The 13,977-nt window shown below is 36.0% G+C and overlaps 1 protein-coding gene across 6 annotated transcripts in view; it reads left to right on the forward strand.

The window, feature by feature from the left end:
• Chd9 (chromodomain helicase DNA binding protein 9) overlaps positions 1 to 13,977 on the forward strand; it is a 130,657-nt gene that overhangs the window by 13,202 nt on the left and 103,478 nt on the right. For 5 of the 6 annotated variants that reach the window (XM_013027939.1, XM_013027941.1, XM_013027938.1 and 2 more), the window contains exon 2: positions 10,807 to 11,138. In XM_013027939.1, the coding sequence (XP_012883393.1) occupies positions 10,807 to 11,138 (332 nt within the window). Of the gene's footprint in view, positions 1 to 9,328; positions 9,688 to 10,806; positions 11,139 to 13,977 lie in introns of those variants that run through there. The other variant, XM_013027943.1, reaches the window with a different exon arrangement.

A 13,977-nucleotide genomic window follows, 5' to 3' on the forward strand; every position in this document is an offset into this window, starting at 1 on the left:
AACCAGCCTTTTAAAGTGTGTAGTGCTGACAAATATATACAGACAACTGCTTGCACTAATCAAGGCAGTAGTAACATGCTTATAGTTGTTTGTTCCTACCAGCAGTATATGAGGATTCCATGTGTCCCTCAATCCTTGAGATTCTCAATCTTTTAAAAATTATTTCTTGGACTGTGATTGTGGCTTTGTGGTAGAGTGCTTACCTACCATGCATAAGGCCATGGGTTCAATTCCTCAATACCACATAAACAAAAAAAAAGGTCGTTAAATAAAAAATATTTTAAAAAATGATTTTTATTTAGTGTTGGGATGGAGTGGGGGGGGGAGAAAAGTGGATCAAGCCTAGGGTCTTAAGCTTCATTCCCCTCCTTTTTTCTTTTTCTTTTTTCTTTTTTGGTTGATTGTAAGTCTTTTGAACTCTTGGCCTGGGTGCCTTAGCTGAGCTATTCAGCTCAAGGCTAGTGTTCTACCACTTGAGCCACAGCGCCACTTCCTGTTTTCTGGTGGTTAATTAATTGGAGATAAGCATCTCATTGACCCCCTCACCCCCACCCGCCCTTGAACCACCACCCTCAGATCTCAGCCTCCTGAGTTGCTTGGATTACAGGCATCAGCCACCTGTGCTGGGCTTTGAATCCTGTTCTCTTACCTCTTGTCTCTTGAGTGCTGAGGTGATTTGTGTACACACTTTGTCAGGCTTTTAAATTTTAGCTATTTGATCAAATGCTTATTGACATTTCACTGTTTTAATTTTGTGTTTTCCTGATGGATAATGATGTTTAACGTCTTTGCATGGGCTTAATGTTCCTTTAAAATAAGGAAGAAAAGTTGACATGGGAGGTGGAAATACCAATCAATCACACAGAAATATGCCAATTAGGCAATTTTGTGGGATTAAGGAGATCTAGGCACATATTACATGGAATTTTTTAAACTAAAGAAAATTATACAAAGGGGTTTCAATTCAATGTGTCAGTTTATTTCATGGACTCTTGAAAGTAGCTGAATGAGAGTATAGCATCCAGAAATCTGGGAATAGACTTGTTTAGAAATTTACATAGTCATAAGACAGGACTTCAAAGCCTGTTTGAGATTAGGGGAAAGGATATCAAGATACAAACCTGGATTTAGAGATCCATGTTGTTTATCTGTTTATGCTGAGATTGAGCCCGAGTTTTGTTTCAGTCAGTATTTTACTCACTCTTTATCTCAGGTTGGCCTCAAATGGCTGATTTTTTTTTTTTAATTGCCTGAGTAGACAGCTAGTAGGCTACTTTGGAGAAAGGACAATGTTGCATCACTTTTGTGTTATAAGAAGACTCTTGACACCAAGTAATTTACAAAAGATAGTGACTTAGATAGCTTACAGTACTGGAGGAGGTCCAAGGACAAGGTGCTGGTATCTTTTTGGCATCTGATGAGGGAAGGCATTTTGCTTCATCATAATATAGCAGAGAGTGAGACAGAGCAAGCATGCCACAAAGAACTTGTTTTCATAATAAAACTAATCCTATGAGAACCCATGCATCTATGAATGCATTCATTCTTCATAACTCAGTCCTCTTCCAAATGTCTGACTTATCAAATATCACTAATATATGACTCTAGGGATTAATTTTCTACTACATGAGGTTTGGGTGACAGACTTAAACTATAGCAAGAATTCTAGACAAGTAGAACAGTAAAGTTTTCAGTAGAGTATATCTAAAACCTTGAAAGTAGTTTAGTCCTGCTGGAATAAAAAGTAAAACACAGCTGGGGGTCAAGTGGAAGAGCCCTATCCTGGAGCAAAAAAAGCTCAGGGTGCTTGGACCCTGAGTTCAAGCCCCAGTACTGACACCAAAAATAAAATCAAAAGTAAATAAGTATTTGAGAATAGGAAATTAAACTTGAGAGAGGTCATGATGACCATGTTATTCAGAAACAAAGACCTAAAATGAATACAGATTTAAACATTCTCTTTCAGTCTTATTCTCGTTTGATTGTGGGTTTAAATTTTTTCCTTCCTTTTGTATCACCTCTTTCTACCATTACACTAATTAAGGTACTTACATTATACCAATGCTAATAAAATTCAATAATAGTCTTTATAACCTCTGTTTTGTTGTTGTCATTGGTGGTGATAGTCATGGGCTTGCACTCTGGGCTTGGGCCCTGTCCTTGAGCTCTTTTGCTCAAGATTAGACTAATGCTTTTCCACTTTGAGCCACAGTACCACTTCTAGTTTTCTGTTGGTTAATTGGAGATAAGAATCTCACAGACTTTCCTGCCAGGGCTGGCTTTGAACTGGGATCCTCAGATTTCAGCCTCCTGAGTAACTAGGATTACAGGCCTGAGCCACCAGCATCAGGCCTGTTTCTTTTTTAAAAAGAAGGTCTCAGCTATGTAGTTTAGGCTGATCTTTCTCTCTCAGCCTTCTTGGTGCTGGGATTATACCACTGTGCTCATCAAGTTACAATCTTGTAAACTTTTGAGTATAATGTACATATAGGAAATATATAAGCGATCAGTTTGCAAACTTTCTGAGGTATGGATCATATACACACCTTTATGACACTTCCAGGAGTGTCATGTGGCCTTTTGCCTAGCCATCACTACCCCAAGTGTAACCACCATTCTGACTTACAACTTACAGAAAAGTTTTACATGTTTGAATCTTAGCATGTTGTATTTATATTGGTTGTATATCTAGAAATATTTTTAAATTTTTATTTATTTATTGCCAATCATGGAGCTTGAACTCAGGACCTGGGAAATGCTCTAAACTTCTTTTGCACAAGGCTAGCACTCTACCACTTAAGCCACAGGGCCACTTGTGGCTTTTTCTGTGTTTGTGGTACTAAGGAATTGAACCCAGGGCTTCATACATGCTAAGCAAGCACTCTATCACTAAGCCACATTCCCAGCCCATTCGTATTCTTTTTTTAAAACTGAAACCAGGGCTCATGCATTTCTATGGAATTTTATCAACTTTAGGTTTATGTATTTATCATCTTTCAGTTCTATTGTAATCAAGATGTAGCTTAATTTCATCATCATCAAGGTTCCTGGCAATGTGCTATAGTAGCCATAACCTCCCACTCTACTCTCCTACCTCTTGAGTTTTGGCAACCACTAATCTGTTAATCTGTACTAGTTTTGGCATTTTAAGAATGTTTATATCCAGGTGCTTGTGGCACATACCTATAATCCTACCTTCTCTGGAGGCTAAGATCTGAAAGCCAGCCCAGGCAAGAAAATCTATGAGATTCTTATAGTAAGATCTGGAGGGTTGAGGGTCAAAGCCTGCCTGTGAAAGAAAATCTAGACTGGGGTGTATTGGATTTTTTGTTGCAGGTTCTGGGGCTTGAACTCAGGGCCTGGGTGCTGTCCCTGAGCTTTTTTTCTGTCAATACTAGCACTCTACCACTCAAGCCACAGCTCCATTTCTGGCTGTTTGTAGGCTTTCAACTGTGACCCGCAGAACTCATCAGTATCCTGAGTAGTTAGGATTACAGTCAAGAGCCACTGGTGAATGCTCAGCTTTTTTTTTTTTTTTAAATAAGCCCTCACTTCAACCAGGATTTGAACTCAGTCCTCCTACCTCTCTTAAGTGTGCACCACCAGCACACCCAACTACAACTTCCTACCCTATTTGCTTAAGATTCTGTTTGCTTTTCCCTGCAAGGAGATAAAGTTCCCTGGTATTTTTATCTGAACTGCTGTTAATGCATGTACCATTTATTTCACATTTAAATAATATTATGTGTGCATGCATGTCTGTTTTTAGATTGAATCTTGTAAGATTTTCTTTTGCCATCAACATTTTTTTGCATATTATCAATTAAGAATGAGGCTAATTTAAGAATTGATTACGGAGTTGCTAAAGAGATATTAAGCTGAAATAAAACACTAGTAAGAAGCCAGAAGATAGACCAGATGGCACCAGTTCACAAATTTAAACTTGGACTATATAACTAGAGAGGCTTAGGGCAAACTGGGGAAGGATCTGATAGATAAATTTTGGAAGGGGTTAGTTGACATGCTTACATTTCTTTCTATTCTTAAGAGAAACAGCTTAGTTCCCGCAGTTCAGACCTACCATTGGAGTTGCTATTAATATTTTTTGAACATAGTATGGAAATATGTACAGTAATGCTTGAAGAAATATAGCCTCTTGTATCAGAGGTAAATAATAGACTGAATTTAACATATTTAATTTTATCAGAAAGTAGTGAAGTTGGTCTTACTATTTGATGTTTCAGAAATTAATTTTTAACTTCTAAGGAAACATTGATAAGTGATACAAACTACTGTAATAATATGACAAAAAGTTATAGTTGACATGTTCAGGTCTTTATAGAAACAAGACCACACATTACATTTGAGTTCATAAGTATTATAAATTTCTCTTCCTTTTTTCCTTTTTAAATTTTGTTATTAATATGAGACTTCAAATATCTTCCAATCTATAGCTCTTTCTTTGTTTTGTTTCTAACAATTTTCTTGATGAAGAAATTGAATCATTTGTCCTGTACATTTTCCCACATTCTGGATTTTGTTAATTATATCCTTATTTTGTTGATTGCATCTGAATTTTGTTGATTGAATACAGCATGTCCTTTTCTCCTTGTTTCTTGTAAATTAGATGATAAATTTTTATATTTTCAAAAACAACATTTTAGAATATCTATTTGGATATCTATTTAGACCATCTAATCTGGATTGTGTGTTGATGATTAATTTAGAGACCGTACTTAAAAAGTATTAATTACTGTACCTATGAAAAAATCAAGATTCTAATATGTAGGTAGGGGCAGGTGCCTCACATCTGTAATCCTAGATACTTGAGAGGCAGAGATTGGGAGGATCAAGGGAGCATGGGCAGAAATGTTCCAGAGACTCCATCTCAATAAGTAGCTGGGTGAGACTGTACTCACCTGCCACTCCAGCTGCATTGGAGTCTAAAATTAGAAGGATGGCGGTTCAGGCTGGTCTGGTTAAAAAAGGAGACCCTGTCTCCAAAATAACCAGAGCAAAAAGGGCAAAGGTGTGGCTCAAGTGGTAGAGTGGCTAACATGTGCAACTCCAATGGAAACTCTCATGCCAAGAAAAAAATAGAAGATTATAATGCTTACAGAAAAGCTTGCTATTGTTTGTTTACTTGAACTCAGGGCTTAGATGCTGTCCCTAAGACTGTCTGTGCTCAAGGCTATGGTTTGAGCCACAAAACCACTTCCAGCTTTTTCTGAGTAGTTTATTGGAGATAAGAGTCTCATGGACTTTCCTGCCCAGGCTGGCTTTGAACTGTGATCCTCAGATCTCAGCCTCCTGAGTAGCTAGAATTACAGGTGTAACTCACTGGTGCCCACTGCTATTTTTTAGGTAACATAAACAGTGTAATATTAACTTCTTCAAGTTGTAAGAGGAAACCAATCCTTTACACATGTGAAGAAGGTGAAGTGAAACAATCACTTCAAGCAAAAACTGAAAACAAATGTAAGGGCAAAACTCCAAAAAAAAGTTACCTAATATGCTCCTAGTTCATTTTATTCCTTCCCTCTTCAAAAGCAAGTGCTTTTTTCTTGTTGTTTGTTTGATTTTTTTGTGTGTTTGTTTTTGGTTTGTCAGGGGGCTTGAACTCTGGGCCTGGGCACTGTCCCTGTGCTCTTTAGTCAAGGTGAGAACTTTACCACTTGAGCCACAGTGCCACTTCCAGTTTTCTGGTGGTTAATTGGAGATAAGAGTTGCAGGGAGGGCTGGGAAGGTGGCTCAGTGGTAGAGTGCTTGCCTTGCATGCCTGAGGCTCTGGGTTTGATTCCTCAGCACCACATAAGCAAAAAGAAAAAAGCCAGAAGTGGCGCTGTGGCTCGAGTGGTAGAGCGCTAACCTTGAGCTGAAGAGCTGAGGGACAGTGCCCAGGCCCAGAGTTTAGGCCCCACGAGTGGACCATCCCCCCCCCCAAAAAAAAAAGAGTTGCATGGACTTTCCTGCTAGGGCTGGCATTGAACCTTGATCCTCAGATCTCAGCCTCCTGAGTACTTAGGATTATGAACCACTGGCACCCGGCTAAAAGCAATATCAGTTGGAGAAAAAAAATGTATTTATTAACCAAAAATAAAAAGAAATCACTAATGTTTTACACATATTACAAAATTATACAGCTAGTTTGTTTCTGTTTTTCAAACATGGAAATTTAAAAGTAGCATACATGTTTATTAGAAAGTTTAGGAGAGGGGCTGGGAAGGTGGCTCAGTAGTAGAGCACTTGCCTTGCATGCCTGAGGCCCTGGGTTCAAGTCCTCAGCACATAAGCAAAAAAAAGCTGGAAATGGCGCTGTGGCTCAAGTGGTAGAGCGTTAGCCTGGAGCTGAAGAGCTGAGGGACAGCGCCCAGGCCCAGAGTTCAGGCCCCATGACCGGACCCCCGCCCCCCAAAAAATAACCAAAAAACAAAAACATTGTTTAAAAAGAAAGTTTAGGAGAGGGGCTAGAGGTTTAGCCCAGCGGAAGGGTGCCCGCCCAGCGCGCACAAGGCCCTGGGTTCGGTCCTCAGCCCTGGAAAAGAAAAGAAAAAAAAAAGACGAAAGTTTAGGAGAACTGAAATGTATAGTGAATTATCTTTTGTGGAATTATTTCTGTGTGTGTGTGTGTGTGTGTATGTGTGTGCGTGCGTGCACATGTGTGTACACATGCCTACATGCCTGCCATACTGCAGCTTGAACCCAGGACTTTGCATTGTTGGCTTTTTCACTTAAGGCTGTACTACTTGAACCATGCCTCTACTCAGCAGAAACAAATTATTATGAAACAACTATGTATTTATTTTCCTTTTATCTATATAGGCTTTTTTTTACATTGAAATACATTTTATTTTTGTGTTATTAGTGTTGGAACCCAGGATGTCAGGCTTTTTACTCATAAACTGTACCAGTGAGCTACATTCTCAGCCAAACTGTACAGTATTTCCTTCCCTCCCCTCCCCTCCTCACCCTTCCCTTCCCCATCTTTTCCCATAGACGTGGGGATTAAACCTAAACTCAGAGCCTTGCATAGGCAGGAGCCCTACCACTGAGTTATATTCTCAGCCCTCAAGCTTGCTTATGTCTTCTATTTTATATTCTCTTTCTTTGGAACTTCTGTTCACAGGGTCTCTTGTGCTTGAAACCTGAGAGTCTCCTCAAAAAATTTGGAGATCATTTAGCCACAATGCCATTATATGTATGTTTTTGAAAATTGTTCCATGTTTTGCTTTTTAGGAATTACATCTGTTTAGTATGAGACATTTTTTATCCCTTTATACTATTTTTAAAACATTACTCTCGGTAGAAAAACTCTACTCTTTACTATCTAAGAGATGTGTAGTAGCCAGGTTATCCTTCTCTCCTCCTATTTTGGAAATGATCATTTCTACTCATGTCCACAAACTAGTAATACAATAAATATGCTTATGTGCAGTTAACGTTTTGAAATAAATTCCCCAATGTGGTTGAATGAATAATTGGAAAATTTATTTCACCTAGAGAAAAAACTGACTCCCCATTTCTGTTTTAAAGCATCTTATTTTTAGCCCAGATCTCTTTCCTGTTTGCCTCATTAAGGAAAATGGGAGTGATGGTATTAAAACTTTCTAATTCCTTAAAATGTGTGAAGTGCATTCATAAGGTTATATACCATATCTTTTTCCAATTTGTTTTAATTCACTTTTTAGTTGCTAGTCTGGACCCAGTAACATCACAGCTTGCTATTAGAATATGACCTTTGATTAGAGAATTCATTAATAGTATAAATTCTTAAGTTTGCCCAATACTGAAATATAGTATGTAAAGATCTTCATATATTTCTCATAGTTACTCTCCGATATCACATGTGATACATTCTGATTTCCTTTTATTTTTGAATAGTTACATATGAGTCTCATAGACTTTCCTGCCCAGCTTGGCTTTAAACAGAGATCCTCAGATCTCAGCCTCCTAAAATAGCTAGGATTACAGAGGTGAGCACCTTGCTTGGCTATTATCATTATTATTCAAGATTAAATTAGTTAGTACATTTTAAATACTTAGAATAATGTCTGACACCTAGGAAGTACTAATTATATGTTATCTTTTATTAATGGTACAATTTTCCACTAGTGATTATTTATTTATTTATTTATTTTGTCGATCGTGAGACTTGAACTCTGGGCCTGCCTGAGCACTGCTCCTCAGCATTTCAGCTCAAGGCTATCGCTCTACCACTTGAGCTACAGCTCCACTTCTGGTTTTCTGGTGGTTTATTGGAGATAAGAGTTTCATGGACTTTCCTGCCTGGGCTAGCTTTGAATCTCGATCCTCAGATCTCAACCTCCTGAGTTGCTAGGATTACAGGCAGGAGGCTCCGGCGCCTGGCTACTATTTATTTATTTTTTATCAGTACCATCTGTTTCTTGTCCTTAGTGGCCCTTTGCATTTAATATCTCAAACTGATTTTTCTAGAATACTGTTCACATATTGTTTTTCTATCTTGTGACCTTTTATGCCCAAAAGAAAAACAAAAGCAAAAAAACAGTGAGCTTTGATGCTACTATCAGAGAAGTAGCTAGGGACACTTGGAAAAAATGGCATTAATGAAAAAGACAAACATGATTTTTGATGCAGTTAAATTTTGTTTCAGTTAACTAAAGGCATTGCTCATTAAAATGATTTCTTTTTTTTATAGGAAAAAAAGTTGTAGCAGTAGTCAAATTGGCTGGATAGCCATTTGTTTCTAGTAAAAAAAAAAAACCCTAAAATTTTATCTGAAAAGCTTAGCAATTAAAATAATACAAAGTGTAAAAGTGAGAAAGATTTTTTGAGTTTTTTATATTATGAAAATAAATGTTTTCATATAAATACACACAAGGAAGTTTCATTTCTGTTTTTTTTCTCGTTTTTCTATTTTTGAAATAACAGCTTTTTGTTATGAAAATCATAAGACTTCATCCAGTTTCTTAGAAGCACACTTTTTAATTTTTAATTTGAAGTTCTGTTTATCAGCTAATTCAGCATTTTAAATATTTTTATGTACAATTTGGTGGAGAAGCATTTTTCTTAAGTAATTATTGCATCAGATTTATCTTATAGTAGTGATAGCCACATTGAAGTCATTTAATCACTTTTTCAGTTTCCAGATTTTCTAAAATTAGATTTTTATGCATATTTTTCAAAAACTTTATACAGAAAATGGCAAAGTGAGAGTTAATGTGTTAGATGAAGGGAAGAACAGTCCATTGGGGGTTAAATTGCAGAGTCTAATGGAATAATAACTGGTAGCACCATCTGCTGGCCTACTTCCGCAGAAGGAGTCAGTATTTTTAACGACATCTCTAATATTCATGCTGATGCATTTTGATGCTTTGTGCATTCATTTCTTTCTGTGCTTTGTTGGAATCTGGCTATCTGCTTACAGCTATTGAGGAAACTCGGCTTTTTAGGAGCGTTTACAGCCTTTATCATACCTAAACAGGATGAACAGTAGATATAAACTTGCCAAGCCAGGAATGTGTTGATAAATCAAAATGTGTATTTGTGGAGGGTTGTGCATCTCTTGGTTGCAGCTTGCAAAATAGGCCATTTAGGAATCTTCTTTCAATGCTTTTTTCTTGAGCACTGCCTGGGGTGGTGAAAAAGCAGAGGGCAAGCCTTTGTCTGACGCCAAAAATGTCTTCAGTGAAGAGGCCAAGAGGAAGGGTAAGTGAAAGCCTGAATGAGTGGGAGGAGGAGGGGTTCTTTGGGCTAAAAGGCTAATGGGATTGAATAACCTTCCTTATTACTGGCTGCTGCTGCGGGAGTCGTACTGCATCGCCATCTTGAGCTTGTTGCTGTTTTCTCGAGTCTTGGTTATTTGTTATAGCCTATAGGCCTTGAGGTGGCATTTTAGCGAGCGATTCTAAGCCCTCCGTCCTTTCCCAGTGCTGCAGCACTGCTATGAAACCTTTAATGAAGCAGGTATAGAAAAGGTATCCAGTAAAGCACACTGGAATCAGCATGAAAATGTGTTTGGAAATTCCTGATGTTTTTTTTCTTTGCTATAGTCAGAGGCATGTTTACGGGTAAGAACATAACAAAACTGTGATCTAAGTATATGTGGATGAATGTGTGTTTGAAGAGGAAATTCTTTTTTAAATGGTCTTGATCTGCTTCCTGTGATATGCTAAAGTATTAATAATTGTAATAATATGAAACAAAAAGAGTATTTCTTTTCCAAATTGCTTGTACAAAATAATTGTGATATAGAAAACAAAAAAATTCACATTTAACTCTTTCATGGGGAAACTAAAACTTTGTCTAATTTTAAGTATGAGAGTGTCTGTTTACTAACTACGTTGGTGCATTAAAATGATTTAAATTCCCTTCCTTGTCTTCGAGTAGAAGCTTTATTTTCCTAAAATCCATAATAACTGTTAGGAATAGTGATTCCAAGCTAAAGTTGCTATTTCAAATTTACTAATGGTTTTTAGAGTTTTGGAGTGAAGAGGAAACAAAATACTTATTCCAAAATATCTATATAATAAAATTTAAAACAACTGTATTTTCAAGACACAGTCTGAATCAACTAACCAAAAATGTTATGAAAATTAGCATTGAATCTATATCTTTCTTCATTTTCAACATGGCAGTTGAGATGTTTATATTTAATACTACTTTCTACATAAGCCTAAAATGTCTTTAAATGTATTTGTAGTACTCACATATTTACACATGCAATTTTACTTCTTGAGGCTGAATTTTAAATTTGTAGATATTTATTTCAGGTTTTTTTCAATGTACTTTTGTGGATTCTATAAAAAAATATTTTGATTTTCCTAGCCTCCATCTTCCAAGAAGAGTGATGGTTCTGGGACATATACTAAGTTGCAGAATACCCAGGTGAGGGTCATGTCTGAGAAGAAGCAGAGAAAAAAAGTGGAATCAGAAAGCAAGCAAGAAAAGGCTAATCGTATTATATCAGAGGCCATAGCAAGAGCAAAGGAACGTGGGGAGCGCAATATTCCACGAGTAATGAGTCCTGAAAACTTTCCTAGTGCTTCAGTTGAAGGAAAAGAGGAAAAGAAAGGTAGAAGGATGAAATCTAAACCAAAGGACAAAGACAGCAGAAAAACAAAAACTTGTTCTAAGTTAAAAGAGAAGACAAAAATTGGGTAAGTTGTTTATTAAATTTAAATTTTCTATTAATTTTTAAGTGCAACTTGTATAACCTACTTATGATTTCAGTGTAATATTTTCTTCAACATTAGAGTTTTACATAGCTAGATTACCATGTATAGCTTATTTTCTTTTCCAAAATTTCCTAAATTTTACTATTCTGTGAATTCATAGTTTAGGACTTTAGTATTAAAAAAGAATACAAAGCAGAAAAAGTAAAACAAAAAAAATGTTACACCAGTTCCAAATTTACTTTCTTTATAAGACATACATTGAAATTCTTTATAACATTTCTTAACTTTTTAGTCATATTGTACCTACCAGAGCATCTAATTGTTTCGGAACATAAAATACAGTATTTTCTAAAACCAGCAAATCAACAATTATTGAATAGTTCAACAATAAGACTAAGTAGCTCTTGGCATTTACCTATTTACTACCCTACAATCTCTAATTTCCTTTATGTAATAAAGAGGCCAGGTAAGGATTAATGCTCCAAGAGAATTACAAGGTCAAGGATTTGTTCCATGCGAACACATTCATTTTGCTTTTTATTTGTTTGTTTGTTTTTGTTTTTCAAGGATCAAATGCGAAGCCTTGTGAATGCTAGGCAAATTCCCTACCTGAGCCACACCACCAGTCCAATCCTATGTGTTTTCATTTGCTTGTTTAACATAGTTTCAAAGTATAAAATATAGTAAGAATTCTTTGCTTTTTATGTATATTTGTTTTGTATAACCTAAGACCAATATAGCTGAATTTAGAATAGTTTAGAATTATTTTTGCAGGATTACGTAGTCAGTTGAAGGTCTTTGTTAAATTTTATATAATTATATAAAACAAATTTTATAATTTAATATAAAGCTAATCTAAGTTTTCTGTTGCCACAAAAAGCATACAACAAAGAGCATCCTTGTTAAGATAATTTTTATTTGTTCAAGAAATTATTATCAAATTTAATTATTTAGTTTGCTTACATTTTATCCAAACCATTATATGGTATGGTCTCTATTGTTATAAAAAAAAACAGTAAGTAATACTATTGTTGATTTTGCACTTTATTTGCAGAAGCTAAAGCAAAATTTGAAAGTTAGATGTCACTACATTTTTTTTTACGTTTTTTGAAATTGTTATTATAAAGATGATATACAGAGGGGTTACATTTTCATAGGTCAGGTAATGAGTACATTTCTTTTGGGACAATCTCACCCCTCTCTTCACTTCTCCTAGTTTTTACCCTCCCATTCACATTTATTTTGGAAAGGATTTTGTATGAAAGTATTTTTGCAAAATTATATGTAGTTTTAATTTAGGAAACATTTAATCTTTTGCTCTATTAAAAGTTAAATATAGTAAATGTTTTCCAATTTTAATTTGTTCAGAGAAGCCAGAGTTTAGTATAATTTAAGAGGATAATACTTTGAACAGTGCAAATAAGAAAAGTTGGAGAAACATCAAAATTATAGTAGCTTACTCTAAGTTTGAGTGAGAAGAGAACTGACAAGCAGCTAAAGTCAAACAATACCAGCAGCAAATCTAGTTTAATAAATGTACAAAGGGAAAAATTATAAATTAAATTAGATAGAAACATAGATTTTTCTTTCTAAAAATGTAAAGTAATATGAATGGGAATAGTAGCATTGCAGTGAATATTGACTAATTTTTTAAGTTATATTTTTGTTGAAGTACATTAATTATTTACTTTTTTTTCCCAGATAAAGTCTAGGTAGGCAGTCCTGGCTGATCTCAAATCCAGGATCCTCCTGTTTCAGGTTCCTGAGTACTGGGAATACAGCTATAATAAGTTTTAATATTACACAGCACTGATCAGTTTAGGCTTTGTTGTTGTTTTTAAAAGGTGTCAATATCAAGAAAAAATTTTTTTTTTCGGTCAGTCGTGGGGCTTGAATCCTGGGCCTGGGCACAGTCCCTGCACGCTTCAGCTCAAGGCGAGCCCTCTACCGCTTGAGCCACAGCGCCACTTCCAGTTTTCTAGTGGCTTATTGGAGATAAGAGTCTCATGGACTTTCCTGCCTGGGCTGACTTTGAACCATGATCCTCAGATCTCAGCCTCCTGAGTAGCTAGGATTACAGGCGTGAGCCACCAGCGCCGGGCAAAAAAAATTATTTTTAGAGAACATTGTACTAGAAATTTTGTTTTGTTTTGTTCTGGTACTTGGGGCTTGAGAGTTCTGGGTGCTGCTTCTTAGCTTTTTTTTTTTTTTTTTTTGTTCTGGGTGCTGCTTCTTAGCTTTTTTTTTTTTTTTTGTTCAAGTCTAGCACACTACTTGAGCCCACAGCTACACTTCAAACTTTTTTGATGGTTAATTGGAGATGAGAATCTCCTACCTAGACTGGGTTCAAACCACAGTTCTCAGATCTTAGCCTCCTGAGTATTGAGAATTACAGGCATGAGATACCTGTACATTGCTTAAAATATGTTTAGTTGTTTTGGTTAAATACATGGAAAGATACTGGGTAGGTTGCGACAAACAAAAACATAAGAGTATAGACTGTTGGGAGGGGCTTGTGGCGGTGGGTATTTTGTATATGTTAGTAAAGTATTCTACCTCAGAAATATCCCCAGCTATAAGCCTTTTTATTAGAGGAATTTGTAAGCTGCGGTAAGTAAAACTGGAGGAAAGCAATCTTGATCATCTTCAGCCAAGAAAAAGAATTATCATGCTGGAGACAAAAAGAGTTAGTATAGGCAAATTTTTTGTGAAATGCAAAGTTCCAATGTCAGTTAATTTAAATATTTCATTACTGAGCTAGTAACTGCTTGCTAGTAAAGTATTAATAATTATACTTTATCATTTTGAATTTACTGTTGTT

Source organism: Dipodomys ordii, unplaced genomic scaffold (assembly GCF_000151885.1).
Source record: "Dipodomys ordii isolate 6190 unplaced genomic scaffold, Dord_2.0 Scaffold106, whole genome shotgun sequence".
NCBI lineage: Eukaryota > Metazoa > Chordata > Mammalia > Rodentia > Heteromyidae > Dipodomys > Dipodomys ordii.